This window comes from Crocodylus siamensis, chromosome 5, assembly GCF_052110815.1.
Source record: "Crocodylus siamensis isolate JL-2025a chromosome 5, ASM5211081v1, whole genome shotgun sequence".
NCBI classification, from domain to species: domain Eukaryota; kingdom Metazoa; phylum Chordata; order Crocodylia; family Crocodylidae; genus Crocodylus; species Crocodylus siamensis.
The window spans coordinates 171,431,243-171,449,976 of NC_143399.1; the positions used below are offsets into that span (position 1 = coordinate 171,431,243).

At 43.6% G+C, this 18,734-nt stretch overlaps 1 protein-coding gene across 2 annotated transcripts in view; it reads right to left on the reverse strand.

Moving 5' to 3' along the window:
• CDK14 (cyclin dependent kinase 14) overlaps positions 1-18,734 on the reverse strand; it is a 614,101-nt gene that overhangs the window by 454,694 nt on the left and 140,673 nt on the right. For both annotated transcript variants that reach the window (XM_090047105.1, XM_090047106.1), the window contains one exon: positions 10,407-10,652. In XM_090047105.1, coding sequence (XP_089903231.1) covers positions 10,407-10,652 — 246 coding nt within the window. The remainder of the gene's footprint in view (positions 1-10,406; positions 10,653-18,734) is intronic.

Sequence of the window (18,734 nt, forward strand, 5' to 3'; positions counted from 1 at the left end):
AGGTGAAGGAGGGCATCAGAAAATGGCTCGATCCCTTGTGGTCCAGTACGGTCCATGTGCTGGCCACCATATGTGACCTAAGGGTGAAGGGCAGTGTATGCAGCAGCCAAACCCTGAATCAATGGACGGAGGTGCTGGTGAAGAGAGTCAGGGAGGCAGAACAGCGGAGGCGGGGGGACATGGAAGAGAGGAATCCACTGTCCCATGCTAGCATGCCATCCACCAGCCAGTCTCCTCCACCACAGGCACTGCCAATGTGGGCCAAAGGCATGGCTTCTATAGTGGGGTCCAGAACCACCAGACCCCACCGTCAGGCAGGTAGTGCTCAGGCCTTGGTGGCTGCCTATCTTGCTGAGGATGTGAAGGCACTGCTGTGCAACCCCTTAGCCTACTGGGCAACCTGTGGCTGGATCTGGCCACAGGTGCCCGCAAACACACGTCCTATCCACTGACCAGTGTTCTGAGCAAGAGGGTGTTCAGCATCACTGGGGATATAGGGACAACCCACTGTACCTGCTTGAATGCTGGTTTGGTGGAGCAGCTGGTGTTCCTGAAGGTGAGCCTCCTGCTGCTGGGGTTTCCCAAGCTCCAGGTGCAGACGGACCAAACGCCACTTTTCTCACACCATCCACACCTATCTCCTTTTTTTCATTTTTTAAAAACCAGTTATTGTCCCGCTCTCAGCTGGAGGGGGCATTCACTGCATCACCAGCCAGTAGGGGAAGAACATGTCCCTGCTGAGCTTGTTTCCCTGCCAGGACAAACTTGGAGGTATGGGCTCGGGCTATGGGTAAGGAGGAGCATGACCTGGGCATGACCACTAAAACTGCACCCTGCTGGGGTAAGTTACCAGTGACACTGCTGGTGTCGTGACAGCCCCATAAATAACAGGACCAATGATCCCCTGGTGTAAGGCAGGTAGGAAGCCCCATGACCTACAACTAAACACACACACAGAGTCCTGGCTGGGGAAATCCCAGACCTATCACATCTTTGACAGGCCTGAGGCTTGCTGGTTGCAGTGGAGTTTTGAGGCTCCAGGTGAGCTCAGCTTAGCTGCCTGAAAAACCCTTTGTCAGGCTGAGGAAGCACCTGTAGTTGGTGTGTCTATTCACTGATTTATTCTTTTTAATTTTATTCTTATATTGGATAGGATTACTATAGAATTTAATTTATATAGGAAAGGAAATACATTTATACTTTATTTCTATACCTTTAAAGCTTTGCAGCATATAATATCCATTATAAATATCTTTCTTCCTATATACATTCTATATTTGTTTTTATATATAACCACTAGCCAGTCTCCTCCACCACAGGCACTGCCAATGTGGGCCAAGTGCACAGCTTCTATAATGGGGGTCCAGAACCACCAGACCCCACCACCAGGCAGGTAACTGGTCCTGGATGGAAGAAATAGTAAAGAAGCCAGAAGCTGGCCTGGCATGCAATGTAGGCAAGAAACCAGTCAGTGAAAATGGAAATGGAGGTGTCAGGAGGTGAGGAACAGGCTAGGGTGGCGGGAAGGGGGAGAGGGGGGGATGTAGGAGTGCAGGTAAAAGTGGAGAGGTACCTGGGGAGTCAGATGTCCAGCAGGTTGCAGTGTGTCAAAATTCCATTGTCTAATCTATACTGAGTCCATGAGTTTCTGTACCTAGGAGGCTGATGAAGTGAAGTTCATAGGCCCAGCTGTGAAAAGTGGTTTGTAAATTGTTCCTTCTCAGGATAAGGCCTGAGAAACTGGAGACAGTGCTTTTTTGGTGCAGAATGTGCCCCACAGGTAGTTGGGTATTGTTGTCTTTGATAGATTCTGGTGTGCAGTTTGTGTGGGTACTGGAGAGAGTTGACAGGTTTTGTGTTTTGAGCTGTAGGAAGTTGGATTCAGTTCTGGTGATGAGTTTACCTTCTTTGAATTTACAAAACACTTTTCAGAGCCAGGTCTATGAACTTCATCAGCCTTCTAGGTAGTAGGTACAGAAACTCATGGACTCAATATAGACAGTAGAATTCTGACACACTGCAACCTGCTGGACATTTGACTCCCAAGGTACCTCTCCACTTCTCCCTGTGCTGCTATATCCCCCACCCTCCCCTCACCCCAGCCTGACCAGAGGGTAACACAAATACACACACACACACACACACACACACACACAGAGGGTGCACCTTAACAGGCATGATGGAGAAGCAGCAGCTCCTACCTGAAAGGAAAGAAGGGCTCTCTGACAGTTTGGCTACCTGAGATGCTGCTGGTGTTACTGTGCTAGTGCTCAGTTACTAGATTATTTTATACCTGTTGTCATGTAAAGTGGTGGACTGGATTGAGGCTGTAGGGGAGAAGGAGACCCCATTGGGGCACACTACCATGTTGTATAGAGGCCCCAGTGCCAGTGAGGGCGCACCTTAGCACACATTTGGTGTCACCCACCCATGTCACGAGTTTTGCCTGTCAGCAGCCAAAGGTGCAGAGCCCCAGAAGCACCTGCACCTATCCCCTTGAAAGCAGGCAGGCTTCATGGCCAAGGCAGGCCTAGCAGGCCTGCAGTTTTCATCCCCCTGTGCCTTAATACACACAGTGCCACCCATGTCACATGTTTTGCTTGTTGGCAGCCTAAAGGTGCAGTTTCCCAGAAACCCCTGCACCTGTCTCCTTGAAACTTGGCAGGCTTCGTGGCCTCAGCAGGGGCTACCATTCCTGTAGTTTGACCCCACTGTGGCTTAACACATACATGGTACACAAGTTTTGCTTTCAACACTTTGAGGTGCAGTTCCCCAGAAATCCCTGCATCTGTCTCCTTAAAACTTGGCAAGCTTTGTGGCCTCCGAAGGGGCTATCACCCCTGCAAGTTTCATCTGAATTGGTCTCAAAATGACAAGGTTATAGGCTGTTTCATGCTTCCTCCTAAATAGCCTATGGGCAAAACATCAAAATAGCGTCAAGACAGTAAAACTGTTTCAATGAAACAAAATCGAACTTGCATTTTGATGGAACAGTGTTGTGTTTTGCATTTTGTTTCGATTCAAAACCACTGTCCGTTTTGTATCAAAATGAAATGAGAAATGAAACACTGTTCCATCGAAAAGCAAGTCAAAATGGAACGGTGCTGTTTCGCCCAGCCCAGCTTGGTGTCATCTGCCAACTTCCTGAGGGTGCACTCTATGCCAGCTTCCAGATGGCTGATGAAGATACTGAACAAAACTGGCCCCAGGAATGACCCCTGGGGCACTCCACATGATACCGGCTGCCAACTAGGCATCGAGCCATTGATTACTACCCTCTCAGCCTGATGGCTCCAGCCAGTTTTCTATCCATCTTATAGTCCATTCATCTAGCCCATACTTCCTTAGCTTGCCTGTGAGAATATTGTGAGACAATATCTGAAGCCTTGCTGAAATCAAGGCATACCACATCCACTGGTCTTCCTGCATCCACAGAGCCAGTCATCTCATCATAGGTATTTCTGTGCTCAAGGCAAAAAGAGTGGAAGACGGAGGAGGACAGTGGGTTGTGCTGAGAGCAAACAGGCAAAATGTTACCTGCAAAAGCATGGGCACACCCAGGGGCTGGAAGCTCACAGTAGAGACTCTCCCACATCAGCCTTATTCACCCTCTACTCTACTAACCGTGGTCAGACCCAGAGGGTTATAATTGATGGAAGTCACTCATCATGGTGTCCTGTGATCAAGGGGGTCCCCCAAGGCTCTGTCCTTGCACCCATATTGTTCAACATCTTCATTAATGATGTGGACACTGGAGTCAAGAGCGGACTGGCCAAGTTCAACGAGATGACACCAAACTTTGGGGCAAGGCATCCACACCAGAAGACAGGCGGGTGATCCAGGCTGACCTGGACAGGCTCAGCAAATGGGTGGATGAGAACCTGATGGCGTTTAACACCAAAAAATGCAAGGTTCTCTACCTTGGGAAAAAAACCCTGCAGCATCCTTATAGGCTCACTATGCTGGCTAGCACTATGGAAGAAAGAGACTTGGGGGTCATCATTGACCACAAGATGAACATGAGCCTGCAATGCGATGCTGCGGCTACTAAAGTGACCAAAACGCTGGCTTGCATCCATAGATGCTTCTCAAGCAATTCCCAGGACGTCACTCTCCCCTTGTACTTGGCCTTGGTGAGGCTGCAGCTGGAGTACTGCATCCAGTTTTGGGCTCCACAATTCAAAAAGGATGTGGAGAAGCTTGAGAGAGTCCAGAGGAGAGCCATGTGCATGATCAGAGGTCAGGAAAAAAGACCTTATGACGACAGGCTGAGAGCCATGGGGCTCTTTAGCCTGGAAAAGCGCAGGCTCAGGGGTGATCTCATGGCCACCTATAAGTTTATCAGGGGTGACCACCAGGATCTGGGGGAACATTTGTTCACCAGAGCGCCCCAAGGGATGACTAGGTCAAATGGATATAAACTACTGCAAGGCCGTTTCAGGCTGGACATAAGGAAGAATTTCTTTACTTTCCGAGCCCCCAAGGTCTGAAACAGCCTGCCATCGGAGGTGGTTCAAGCACCTACATTGAACAACTTCAAAAGCAAATTGGATGCTTATCTTGCTGGGCTCCTATGACCCCAGCTGACTTCCTGCCCTTTGGGCGGGGGGCTGGACTTGATGATCTTCCGAGGTCCCTTCCACCCCTAATGTCCATGAAATCTATGAACCATCTCAGAGGTGCCAATTATCTGCATGTAAAAGCCTTATTCTGGTTGTAACAGCCTTATTTTGGTTCTGAATGGGCTAACACAGTAACTGTTGTCAGGAAGCAGAGGACAGGGAAGAGGGGGAAGCAAGGCTACCAAGGCAATCCAGACCTGGATCTAACAGCTTCTGGGTGAGCACAGTCCCCTACTGTCGTTCCAGCACTTCCACCCTCCCCCCACTCTCCCCACACCTCCATTTCAGTGGCCTCCTCGTGGTCAGTGCCGGGGGCTCATGCCCTGGTCACCCAGTCAATGCTGTTCCCCAGGCCTCTGTTTCCTGGGGAACAGCATGTTGGGTGGACTGAGAGGAGCTACTGCACTCCACTGTCTGAAATAGGACACTGTAAAACTAGATGGATTATTGGTCTGACCTAGCATGACACTTCTTATTTATGTTCTTAGAAAAACATCTTCAGTGACTTGGACAAGGGGGTAAAAAGCACCCTATTCAAATTCACAGACAACACTAAGATATGGGGGGAAGTGAGCATGCTAGAAGGGAGGAATAGGCTGCAATCGGACCTAGACAGATTACAGGGGTGGGCAGATAAGAACAGGATGGGTTTCAACACTGACAAGTGTAAGGTGATACACCTGGGGAAGAAGAACCAGCACCATACCTACAGGCTGGGGAACTCCCTTCTCATCAGTGCAGAAGCAGAAAAGGATCTTGGAGTCATTACTGATGCCAAAATGAACATAGGCTGACAGTGTGGAGACACAGCCAGGAAGGCCAACCATACCTTGTCATGCATCCACAGATGCATCTCAAGCAGGTCCAAGGAGGTGATCCTCCCCCTTTATGCAACACTGGTCAGGCTGCAGTTGGAGTACTGCGTCCAGTTCTGGGCGCCGCACTTCAAGAGGGATGTGGACAACACGGAGAGGGTCCAGAGGAGGGCCACTTGCATGGGCCACTTGCATGATCAGGGGGCAGCAGGGCAGGCCCTACGAGGAGAGGCTAAGGGACCTGAACCTGTTCAGCCTCCACAAGAGAAGGCCGAGGGGGAACTAGTGGTTTGTTACAAACTAGTCAGAGGGGACCAGCAGGCACTGGGGGAGTCCCTGTTCCCCCAAGCACTACCAGGAGTGACTAGAAATAATGGTCACAAGCTGGTACAGGGTAGATTCAGACTAAACACTGTCAGGGTGGCTAGGATCTGGAGCCAACTTCCAAGAGAAGTGGTGGTTGCTCCTACCCTGGAGATCTTTAAGAGGAGGCTGGATGAACACCTTGCCAGGGTCATTTGACCCCAGTACTCTTTCCTGCCATGGCAGGGGGTCAGACTTGATGATCTGCTCAAGTCCCTTCTGACCCTTCCAACTATGAAACTATGAAGAGATGATCTAGGCAGTAATATGCAAAAGGATGAAAGAATACTTTGGCCAGATTCAAATAATCTTCAAATAATAATATGCACTTCCATAATACTGAGCAAGACAGAAATAGGAAATGGTATGAAACAACAGTGGAAAAAAAAGGATAAAGTTATTATTCATCTGTCAGAGTATCTGTGAATAAATGGAAGGCTTAAAAGAAACACACAGAACCAGAACTGAAACTGAAATTACAGTGATTATGACAAAGGGCATAACAAATTTAGTAGGGTGATTTTTGTATCTGAAATGTCAGTCTAGATGGGTATAATCTACATGCCAGAAGTATTTACAGAACCAGCAAGCCAGAATTCCATAATGAGGTTGTATGCTTTAGACAACAATGCAACATATAAAAAACAAAATGATTAGAAGAAATCCAAAAGAAGAGCCAAAAGAGCCATGTGCATGATCAGAGGTCAGGAAAACAGACTTTACGACGACAGGCTGAGAGCCATGGGGCTCTTTAGCCAGAAAAGCGCAGGCTCAGAAGTGATCTGATGGCCACCTATAAGTTTATCAGGAGTGACCACCAGTATCTGGGGGAACATTTGTTCACCAAAGCACCCCAAGGGATGACGAGGTCAAATGGTTATAAACTATTGCAAGACCGTTTCAGGCTGGACATAAGGAAGAATTTCTTTACTGTCCAAGCCCCCAAGGTCTGGAACAGTCTGCCAGCGGAGATGGTTCAAACACCTTGAACACCTTCAAGAGTAAATCGGATGCTTATGTTGCTGGGATCCTATGACCCCAGCTGACATCCTGCCCTTCGGGTTGGGGGCTGGACTCAATGATCTTCCGAGGTCCCTTCCAGCCCTAATGTCTATAAATTCTATGAAAAAAGAAAGCTGGATCAACTCAGCCAGAAACTCAAAACACAGAATGTTAAGTTCCCAGGGATCTGCCCCACAAACGTGTGCTAAGTAACAAGAGAGTCAAACCCATGTCAAACTTTTGCAATGACTGATTCTGGAAGTCTCTATGCAAAAAGTTAAACATAAGCACAAGGAAATCCCAATTAAGTTAGTGGAATTGTATGTGTGTGTGAGGCTAAGAGCACATGTATGTTTACTAGTTAATACTTTAATCCAGGAAACTATATGTGGAGAAAGTATTAAAATCAAACTATAACCCATAGAAAAATCAGTCAATCAACCAAGAAATGGGAATCCTAGGAGAGGCCAAATAAAAGATGCTGGAGTTTAAAAGAACATATATTCATCAGTACAGTTTCATTAAATGGCTCCTGAAAAGTCTGAAACCAACATATATTTTACTGTAAATAGGGAAGAGTGAGAGGCACCAGATAATGGTCTGCTAGTGCAAACGTGAACAATGGAAAAGGAGACTGAGTTAATTTCAATCAGAAGTTAGGGAATGGGCTTTTCTAGATGTAACCTAAGAAAGGAAGCACAACCAAGAAATGGTCCCACACACTAAATTGGAATAGGTATATAATTAATTAAGAGACACAGTGAAATACTGCACATTTTATTTTTAAATAAGTAGAGCTCCTTGTTTAAACTTGATTTAAGTAAGGAAATAAAGAACATAAATTTGAACAAATAGGCAGCAGAAAGAGCCTGCAAATGGAACTACATATAGAAAATGTCTCAATGCTTGAGAAACATGATCACATGCTAAAATCAGGCTGTCTAGAGAAAAACAATGTGTAGAACCACTATAAAGGGATCTACAATAAATACATCAGAACTTTGAAAAAAGGCCATCTGATACAGTTGTAAAAACATGTCAAATTCAAATCAATGGGCAGGAGAAACCTGGAAAACAGTAGTGGTGAAAGGGACCCAAGGCTGACAGTGAAGAACAAATTATATGCAACAGAAGAGCAGAAAGAAAAAAGAGAGCCACCCCCACTCTGACATGTGTAGAGATAATGATTAGGGACCTACTCAAATTGCAGTTTTGCAGATATTGCAGAATTGGGAAATGTCCACAAATCTGGCCCCACAAAAAACTTGCTAAAAATAAAATGCTGGTTCCTTAGTAGAAGGCAGCAGTCATACTGGCTGCACAGCCCACCAAGGGGAAAGAGGGAGGGGGGCTGCCAGCACAAAGGAGAGCAGGCAAGATGACTGCAGCACCTGCCCCTTGCCGATGATTGACTGAAAGGCCTGTCATGTGGCCCCAGCCCTCTTCACCAATCAGCAGCAAGGGACAGGGCTGCATGACAGCCTTCTCCAGCAATCAGAGGTGTAAGGGGGGGCCCCCAAGATCAGCCCACAAAAATGGCAACCGGCCCAGTTATTTGCCCACAAAATCAGCTGCCTACCTCTTTGAGTTGGGTAGACTCCTAATAATGATTACAAGGTTTCTGGAATATTAATTATGGTCATTTTATTAACAAAAAAGATAAGGATGAACTAACAGAACTTTAAAGAACAAGAAGGCAATGATTTAAAAAATTCACTGAGATAATACCTAAGAGAAAGTGGGAAAACACATGGCAGAAGCTCTCCAGTATTTGAAAGTTGCAAATATACAGTGCCATAAGCAGTAGAAAAGGAGAGAGAGAAAAGCAATGCCCGAAATAGAAAGTGTTGATTGGTATTATGGTAGTTTTCCAGCACTGTGTTTGGTTAGACTGGTGTTTAATTTCCACAGAAAAATAGTGCAAGCCCTATTGCTTGGGACTTTTAAAAATAGTGGTCAGAACACAGAACAATCCTGCATCAGAAGGGAGACGGACTTAGAGGCCCAACAGATCGCTGGCAAATTAAATTGATATTATTTAAAAACTACACAGCAACAGCAAGGTGATTTTCCCACAGAGATGGCGTTGAAGTGGTGTTCAGAGTCTGGAGTGGTGTTTGGAGTTGGAAAGACCACTCTTTCCCTTCCCCTTCCCCCAAACACCAACACACGCACTCCTCTCTGGAGAACTCTAAAAAGAATATTTAGTTTTGCAGTTACTTATAGCAGAATGGTGCCTGTACTAAAGTAGTAATTGAATAATTGTCCTCAATGAGAGAAGGACTGGGCATTTAGCTGAGATTAGGTTGTTGTTTATATTTTGCTTTATCTGATAGATATTTTACATTTCTGGTATATATTACTCTTCAAGCATTCAGGCTAGAATGCTGAATGTAGTTCAAGCAGTGAGAAACCTGCACAGAACCACCTTAAAATACTATTAAAAAGGAATGGAAAATAAGGAGAAATAGTAAGCAGCATATTCTACTCTGAAATTTTTAAAGAAATAATAGATATAGTAGTTATTTTTTTAGCTGCTAAATGCTCAATCTGAAAAACACCTTGTTACTGACTTGGAACATACAGGAGACATCTGTGGCAGTAGATGTAGAACATGACACTTTGACAGAAAAGCAAATTTATTTTTGTATGGATAGCCCCTTTCAAAATGTCACCCTTCCTTAAAAGAACAGTCCCCATGAGACATAACTTTTTATCTCCTAAGTATACAAGTTAACCAAAGCTCAGCTACAGAAGAGAAATTTCTGATATTTTTTCTTAGAAAGTGAGAATTTGTTCAAACCGCTGTTTTATCCAGAGGACACAGCAGAAAGACAATCAACATTTTAAATTATATTCCTGCCCAAATTTCAAAATGTTTAGCATTCTTCTTCAATTTATAATCTCTCTTTCGCTCTCAAAGGTCACATTACTATTGATTTATTCTCCTACAGCAAAAAAGAAAACACAATTTTTCAATAATTTGTAAAGGTCTCCTATGGTACGTCTATCTGGGCATAATTTATAAAAGATATATTTTATTTACCTAGCTTCTCTTGAAGTATTACATTTGACTGGACAGAGAAACTAATATGATAACATAACCCCTTCTCATTCTTTCTTCACACATGGCTCATAGTTGTTTTGCAAAATAACATTCTTTTTCACTTATATTTAATTTAAAATAAAAGCACATTTTAAAATGTATAAAATACTGTAAATTGATTCAAGATTTAGGTCTCATTAAAATAAACTCTTATAAAATCTAAACCTATGAGAAAATGTTTCTATGTTGTATTTTAAAGTTCCACTGAAAACAAGAACAAGCTCCATGTTTCAGCATTGCAGTACCACACAAACCTAAAAGTGAAAATGATCAGGAAAATGATGAATAAAATTAACAACTAGCTGGAAAATGTCAAATGGTATGACTAATTAAATGTAATGTTGGGGGTTTTTTAAACAATGTTTTTAGCATTATGTTTAATACCAGGAAAAAAAGACTTTCAAAAGTGTTGATTTCTACAGTCATTTATTTAAGTATTTGGTATATTAGTATCAGAAACTGGTATTTGTACAGATAATAATGGTAGGGTAGACTTACAGAGCTGGGACTGGAATGCCGTCTGACTTTAGGAGATTCTTTCCCCGTTGATGTAGTTTTGAAGTTAATACACGCATTGTTCTCTGAATGAACTCTCTTTACTTGATTAGTTGGTTTCTCAAATGGATCAAAACTGCTCTGTGTTCTCTGAACTCTGACTTTTTTGTCCTCAGGAATTGTGTCCAGGGGTTTGATTACTGAGTCCATTCCTTGGCAGTTCCGTGTAGACATCTTTGTGACACATATCTGGGGGGGTGGAGGGAAAAGCAAATATTATACATTGATTATGATGAACAGTAAGAACCACAGGAATCTACACACCTGAAATCAAAAAAAGAAAAAGAAATCTCAAATGTAATGGGAACACTTTTTAAATTCTGTAATTCCATTATCTAAGCATGTATTTTACATACATACACGCACATACACACACATCAAACAATAGCTTGTGTTTATACACATGTAATAAAGGACAGATGAAGGTTGGGAAAAAGAAAACAAAGGAGGTAGCCACATACAATTCACATAATTATACAAATTGATAAATTCAGAATAAATGTCTGGATACAAGTCTATTTTAATATAAACTTTTCTTAGGCTGTTCTTTGTAACAATGCCAGTTCACTTCATTCTACAATCCAGTCACTGATATCCATAAGCAGTATTGATTTCCATTTGGTTAAAATTGGACAAGACTAAACTAAAATAAATGATGCCAGTTTACAAACATACTTTTGGGGCACACTACAAAGATCCAATACCAGTATATAATTATTGTCCTTTTTAAAAATAATGCTTAGACAGTATCATCATCATCATATGCCTCAGAAAATCAAATAAATAAATCAATACCGAAGCACTGAAATGTGAGATTTCAGCTCAATAACATGCTAAAGCAAAGAAGTGCACTTCTCATTTGTTCTTCTTGGAGGGTTCAGAATTTACTAATTATGGTTGTGCCTTGGGCCCTGTCCATATAAACAATTATGCACATACTTACCTTTTATAAACACAAGTTTAAATTTCCAGTTTACATGATTTGACTGAAAAATCTGAAGCCTCGTATCCTAATGTCATATAAGACAGTTTTTACCTAAAATCAGATCATTGCCAACCCTCCTGGTTGCTGCAAAAAGTGTGAAAAGTTACTCAAGGGCACTTAAAAATGTCAAAGGCAGCAAATCTATTCCAACACGGAGAAAAGGCAGCAAGAAGGCACAGCAGCCCCCCTGGCTCTCCAGAGACCTAGCGGACCTACTGTGGCTAAAAAGGAAAGCCTACAAAGGATGGAGGACGGAATTCACCTCCAAGGAGGATTACTCCGCGCTGGTCCGGTCCTGCAGGGACCAAACCAGGAAAGCCAAGGCTGCAACTGAACTCCAACTAGCTTCAGGCATCAAGGACAACAAAAAGTCCTTTTTCAGATACGTGGGGAGCCGGAGGAAAAGCAAGGGCAATGTTGGACCCCTGCTAAACCAGATGGGGCAACTGACAACTGACACCCAGGAAAAAGCCAACCTATTAAATAGGTACTTTGTGTCAGTCTTTCATCAGTCACACGGGATGCCCATGCCTGCTATGGGACAGGGAAATCTGGGTGAGGGGGATCCCCTACCCTCCATCAATGCTGACCTCATGAAGGAACACCTTGAGAAGCTGGATACCTTCAAGTCAGCTGGCCCTGACAATCTGCACCCCAGGGTACTCAAGGAGCTGGCAAGCGTCATAGCCCAGCCCCTGGCACGGGTCTTTGAAAACTCCTGGCACTCTGGTGTAGTGCCCGAAGACTGGAAGACGGCCAGTGTGGTGCAGATCTTCAAGAAAGGGAGGAGAGTGGATCCGGCTAACTACAGGCCCATTAGCCTGACTTCTATCCTGGGGAAGATCTTAGAAAAGTTTATTAAGGAGGCCATCCTTGAGGGACTGGCCCAGGCTAACATTCTAAGGGACAGCCAGCACGGGTTTGTTGCGGGTAGGTCTTGTTTGACCAATCTCATTTCCTTCTATGACCAGGTGACCTATCACCTGGACAAGGGAGAAGAGATTGATGTCATATATCTTGACTTCAAAAAAGCTTTTGATCTGGTATCCCATGATCACCTCTTCGGCAAACTGCCCAGTTGTGGCCTTGGCTCCACCACGATCCGCTGGCTGGGAAATTGGCTTTGTGGTCGGACCCAGAGGGTTGTGATTGATGGCAGTCACTCATCATGGTGCCCTGTAACCAGTGGGGTCCCTCAAGGCTCTGTCCTGGGACCCATACTGTTCAACATCTTCATTAATGATGTGGACATTGGAGTCAGGAGTGGACTGGCCAAGTTCGCCGATGACACCAAACTTTGGGGCAAAGCATCCATGCCAGAAGATAGGCAGGTGATCCAGGCTGACCTGGACAAGCTCAGCAAATGGGCAGATGAGAACCTCATGGTGTTTAACACCGAAAAATGCAAGGTTCTCCACCTTGGGAGGAAAAACCTGCAGCACCCTTATAGGCTCGGCAGTGCTACGTTGGTTAGTACTACAGAAGAAAAAGACTTGGGGGGTCATCATTGACCACAAGATGAACATGAGCCTCTAATGCGATGCTGCGGCTAGTAAAGCGACCAAAATGCTGGCGTGCATCCATAGATGCTTCTCGAGCCAATCCCGGGACGTCATTCTCCCCTTGTACTCGGCCTTGGTGAGGCCGCAGCTGGAGTACTGAGTCCAGTTTTGGGCTCCACAATTCAAAAAGGATGTGGAGAAGCTTGAGAGAATCCAGAGGAGAGCCACGCGCATGATCAGAGGTCAGGAAAACAGATCTTATGATGACAGGCTGAGAGCCACGGGACTCTTTAGCCTGGAAAAGCGCAGGCTCAGGGGTGATCTGATGGCCACCTATAAGTTTATCAGGGGTGACCACCAGGATCTGGGGGAACATCTGTTCACCAGAGCACCCCAAGGGATGACGAGGTCGAACGGTCACAAACTCCTGCAAGACCGTTTCAGGCTGGACATAAGGAAGAATTTCTTTACTGTCCGAGCCCCCAAGGTCTGGAACAGTCTGCCAGCGGAGGTGGTTCAAGCACCTACATTGAACACCTTCAAGAGTAAATTGGATGCTTATCTTGCTGGGATCCTATGACCCCAGCTGACTTCCTGCCCTTTGGGCAGGGGGCTGGACTCGATGATCTCCCGAGGTCCCTTCCAGCCCTAATGTCAATGTCTATGAAATGAAAAGGGATCTACTACACAAAACAAGCACAAACAATCTTTTAAGAGTTTGGGGGAGGCAATAATTTAATATCAATATGATTATTCTCATATCTACGGGTAAGCAAGTAGTAGGTGTCTGCTGTATCAAGACCTCATCAGTTATACTCTGAAAACTCCCCAAAGCATGACATAAAATGGGTGTCATACCCAAGATCAATTTTATACCGTTGTCTATACAGGATGACTACCTTATAATTATAACTGCTTTGTATTGGATGGTTTGGATAGGAATGATCCTGCCTGATGCAGAAGGACGGCCCAGATGATTTATGGAGGTCCCATTCCGCCCTACTCCTCTGATTTTGACTGATGCAAGCAAACATTTCCCAACAACAAAACATTGTTTATAATTATAATTATGGCTTTCTTGCTTGGAATCCAATTTATTTTGGCTGTTCATAGAAATAAAGGATACAATTCAGAACAACAAAAAAATTAATAAAATTCCTGTATATCACCGCACTTCCCGAAAAACTCCAAGGTGACACGTTAATCCAAAGACTTCTTAATAAAATATTGAAGTAAAGCAATGTTCTACATTGAGCAATCTGATCTACCACATACCCATTCAACTCTAATTAAAAGGCACATTAGTAGTATTACAACTCAGGAACGACAAAGATTCACATTTCATCTTACTTAAATAACCTCTCAATGACAAACAACTTCCTTTAAAACTTTACTGGTACCAAAGAGAAGAAGCAGCTATTCATTTAAAATGCCCGTTTTTTGTTTTTAAATCAAGTTATTAGAGAAAGTACAGTATATTTTAAGGATGTATGTGGTAGCCATGTTGGTCTGAGACAAAAAGAAATGCAAAAATCTAGTACTCTTGGTTCCAAAATAATATCTTTTATTAGACCAACTGGGAAATTGCAAAAAAATATATATTTTTCTGTGGTTTCTCAGTTAGTCTAATAAAAGATATAATTTTGGAACGAAGAGTTCTAGATTTGTGCAGTGTATTTTAACAACTCCAAGGATTTAACAAGCTGTCAGATATAGGTTTCTTTTTAAAAAGGTGCTTTTCTTAAACATGTTTTCAAGTCCCTTCCCTTCTAAAGAAACCTCCCCTCTCATTCCCATACACACATACTCAAAAGCTATTCTATATATTTCACATTATTCTTTCCTAACCTGTGATGCTGGTAAATCAACCGAAATGTTTCTAAGAAAGCTGAGGTTGTTTTAAACAGCAACATTAAATTTCCCTTAAGGTTTTATCAACACATGTTTAAACTTAGAAGAAGAAAAAAAATCAGTAAAGGGAAAATTCCTTACAAATTTCCAAGCTATTATAAACTAAAGAATGGAAAACAAATCAAAGCAAATAGTTCAAAAGATAGTAAAACATATCTATCTTCATTAAATTGAAAACAAGCATCTGTAAACAACGAAACCAGCAACTATAATATAAATAATGATGCCAAAATTACTGCTTATTGCCATTATTTTATGCTGGGAAATGTATCAGCTTCCATTATGAGGTTCTAAAGTGGCCCAAACCCTTATTACTTAAATAAAATACATTTCCAACACATCTGCTGCCATCAATTTTGTCTCAGTTGATAATGGAAATAGTTTGGAAATCTTAAGGGGCATTTTTTTCACCTCTACGTCACTTATTTGACCTAAACACACGCGCGCGCGCACCCCCTCCAATAATAGACACAAATTTGGCACTTTCATGGAGGTTGAGTAGCTTATGAAATGAAAAGAAACAAGATTACTACTTTCACTGTACAGATGCCCTGGTTCCAGATGAGGAGTACAGTCTGTGAAGTAGAAAAGCAAGGACTGCTACTGTCTCTGTCCTGTCTGTTCTGTGAAAGATGTACATCAGTAGCTTGTTTTAACAATCAAACATCCATTCACCAGCAAGCATTTGTTTTTTTTTGTCTTAGCGTGTTCTTCAGCATATTAATTAATTAATTGAAATAAGTGTGCTTTCTCTTCTGTAAAAGTTTATAATCCACTAACAGTAAGTGGTGGCATAACAGAGGGGAAGGAATAGGAACAACCACCCCAGGTACAAATTTATGCAGGGTGTTGGGGATGCAAAAAAATGTGGCTGCTGCTGGCAGCTGCGTGCTCATGTTCACCACTTCCGCTCTACCATCGGCAACCAGCTGCATCCATACACTGCTGAAAATAACTGGTCAGTGTACGCATCAAGACTAAGTACAGATATTTGGGGGCATTAGAGGAAAGTTAAATAGTTTCAAAATAGCTGCCCAATATCAGGTAAGTCAAGATGGGGGGGGGCTAAAAGGGGGCTGGGGGTCCAGCAGGCTGGAGGGGATTGGGGATCCAACAGGGGATGAAGAGAGGCATGACTTATGAAGGCTGGGGGACAGGCATGCCCCGGGGGGAGGGGGAAGTGCAACACCCAACGGGGTGCAGGTACAACCTGAGGGTGGGAAAGGGACAGGCGCAACCCACAAGGTTTTGCTGTAGTCCAGGAGTGTCTGGCAGAATCAGGGGAGCTCACAGGGTCCATAAGGGGGAGGGGGTGGGGGAAAGATCAAAGGCTACTTTTAGCCTCCTGACCCATCGCCCTTAGCAAACCTATAAACCCATCCCTCCCTCCCCTCCCCCCACTGGGACTTACTTGCTCAGCTCCAGCAGCAGCTAATGCTGACAAAAACGGCTGCATCTGCAGTCACTTGTGGGATGGGGGTTAAACAAGCTGGCTGGTCCGGGGAAAGGGGCTGGGGGGTGCAAAACATAGCCCCATGCAGGAGGAGCGGGTAGTGAACAGAGCAGCTAGGGTCAGTGGCTTGGTTCTCAGGCCAAGGGCTGTGCAGGGAACGCATACAGAAGTTCCATGCACCCGTTTGACCTAAATCCAGTAAATTTGATACTACAGATCCAGGTTCATCTTCAACCAGGTTCTGTGAATTTTAGACTGATTTGTGTATATGGAACTTCTATATGGTTACAGGTTTAGATGGATTGCCAAACAATCCATCTAAACCTGAGACCACATCTGTAAGTGTAACATGGCACAAGGACAAGCTAAGTTTAAATCAGGTGGTCATTTTGAACCCAATTTAACCTCCCCAAATGTCTGGACTCAGCCCAAGGGACCATTAGGCATGGTTTACTGAGTTTCACCAGTATTTTTAAAAAAGCATGTTGGGGATCAACAGAACCTTCTATTAACTTTTCATGCACCAGAATTCTGCATTTTTCCAAAGGGTGCAGCTCTATATCTGCCTCACAAAACCTCAAAAAAGGATGCTGTTTGACCAAATGAATCATTTTAACAAAACGTACATTATTCCTAATGTTGTGTGTCATATAGTCAATTATGCCCATACAGACTCTGCCCTTTCTGCAATCTAAAAGAAGAGGTTTGAAATGTCAACATTAAGTCACTGACTATAATATGCATCAATATAGCTTAGAAACTCAAAATAGTGTGCGTTCTCCTGAGCATGAAAAGAGCTTTTATTTTATCAGATGGATTACCAGGTCACACATATGCCATGCAGTAGAATATAGAGATTCAAACCTAATTTAGCTTTGAAAGTAGCATTCTTTTCCTAACATAAGAAATACTTGACACTTTTCATACATTTTAGTTGTACAAGGTTTGTACAAACGCACATCTGTTTATATAAACCTGGCTTTGGATTGAGTGACCAAAAAAGGGTATCCTAAACTACAGCAGATCTAAGACATGAATGTGCATGCTCAAGAGAAAGCTATCTGAACCTAGCCATATTTCACATTGGCTTTTGCATCACAGAGGAAGCACCCTCTCATTGCTGAGGAACCAGATTTGGTCTCAAGACTTGGGCATTCTGTCCCGGGCTTTTTTTTTTTTTTTAAAAGGTTTCTGTGCTACCTTAACAAGGTCTCTCTCCATGTACTCTCCATTTTCTATCCATAAGAAGGGACCACAATCCTTTCTTCCCCCTTATGTTATGTCTGGTTATTCTACAATTGTCTACACAGAATGTAAATTCTTCTTTTAATAAGTGTATGTACATACCATGTGACATTTAATTAAAAACTATACATCACCGCTAAAGTATACTTTAAATGCGTTAAGAATCAAGTAATTTACAAATCTCAAAGAGTAATGGTCTATGGAAAACAGCCATTAAGTGGGGATGTTTTAGTGGGGTTTGTCAAGAGTCAGTACTATACCTGCTATTCAACATTTGTATCAATGCTTTGTAAGCTACCATTAAAAAAACAACCAAAAAAAGCCTACCAACAACATTTGAGAATATTAAAGGCAGCAGAGGGGAAGCTACAAAAAGTGATCTCAATAACTTGACCAGCTACACTCAATCAAACAGAATGTGCTTTACTACAGGCAAACACAAGAAATTGTACATCCAGGAACAAGCCATATTACACATTGCAGGACTGTATTCTGGAAAGTAAAAAATCTTAAGGGGATTAGTGGATCATAGCTCACAATCAACTCAACATAAAGTCCCCAGGGTGACATAATTGGAATTTATTTCTTGGAAGTATAAGGAAAACTATACATAGGGAAAAGTGGATAAAACTAAAGTGGATAAAAACAGCAAAACAATTTACCTCTTACAGACACTACAGCTGGCACAGCCAGAACAGCAGAGCATAGAATGGCATTTTTTTTTTTCAGCTGAGTTCTGTGCTGCCATGGCTATACTGCTAGCACTATCCAAGCTAACTAGTTTAAAAGCACCTCATATACATGTACCCAAAGCTGGAGTCATTCAGTGCAGGGGCAACATAGGGGGTGCACACAGGTGTACGTGCACCTCCCGAGCATGGCAGTGCACCCCCTACAAAAGGCCTGTGGACAGTCGCCGCTGGCCACCCTGCTTCTGACACCGCCAGCGGCATCTGTGTGTGGTCAGCAATCTGCAGGCAGCACCACAGTGGTCACCGGCCCCTTCCCTCCCCCCCCAACAGTGCTGGCATCATCTGCGGGAGCTCCCCGCTCACCACCGCCGTGCTCCCGCCACTGTCATACCCCCCAGCTGCCGGGGGTACGGTCGTTCATGATTCAGTGGCTCCATGTAAATATACCCTCAGAATGGTACCAATGAGACTAGCCTGTAAGTA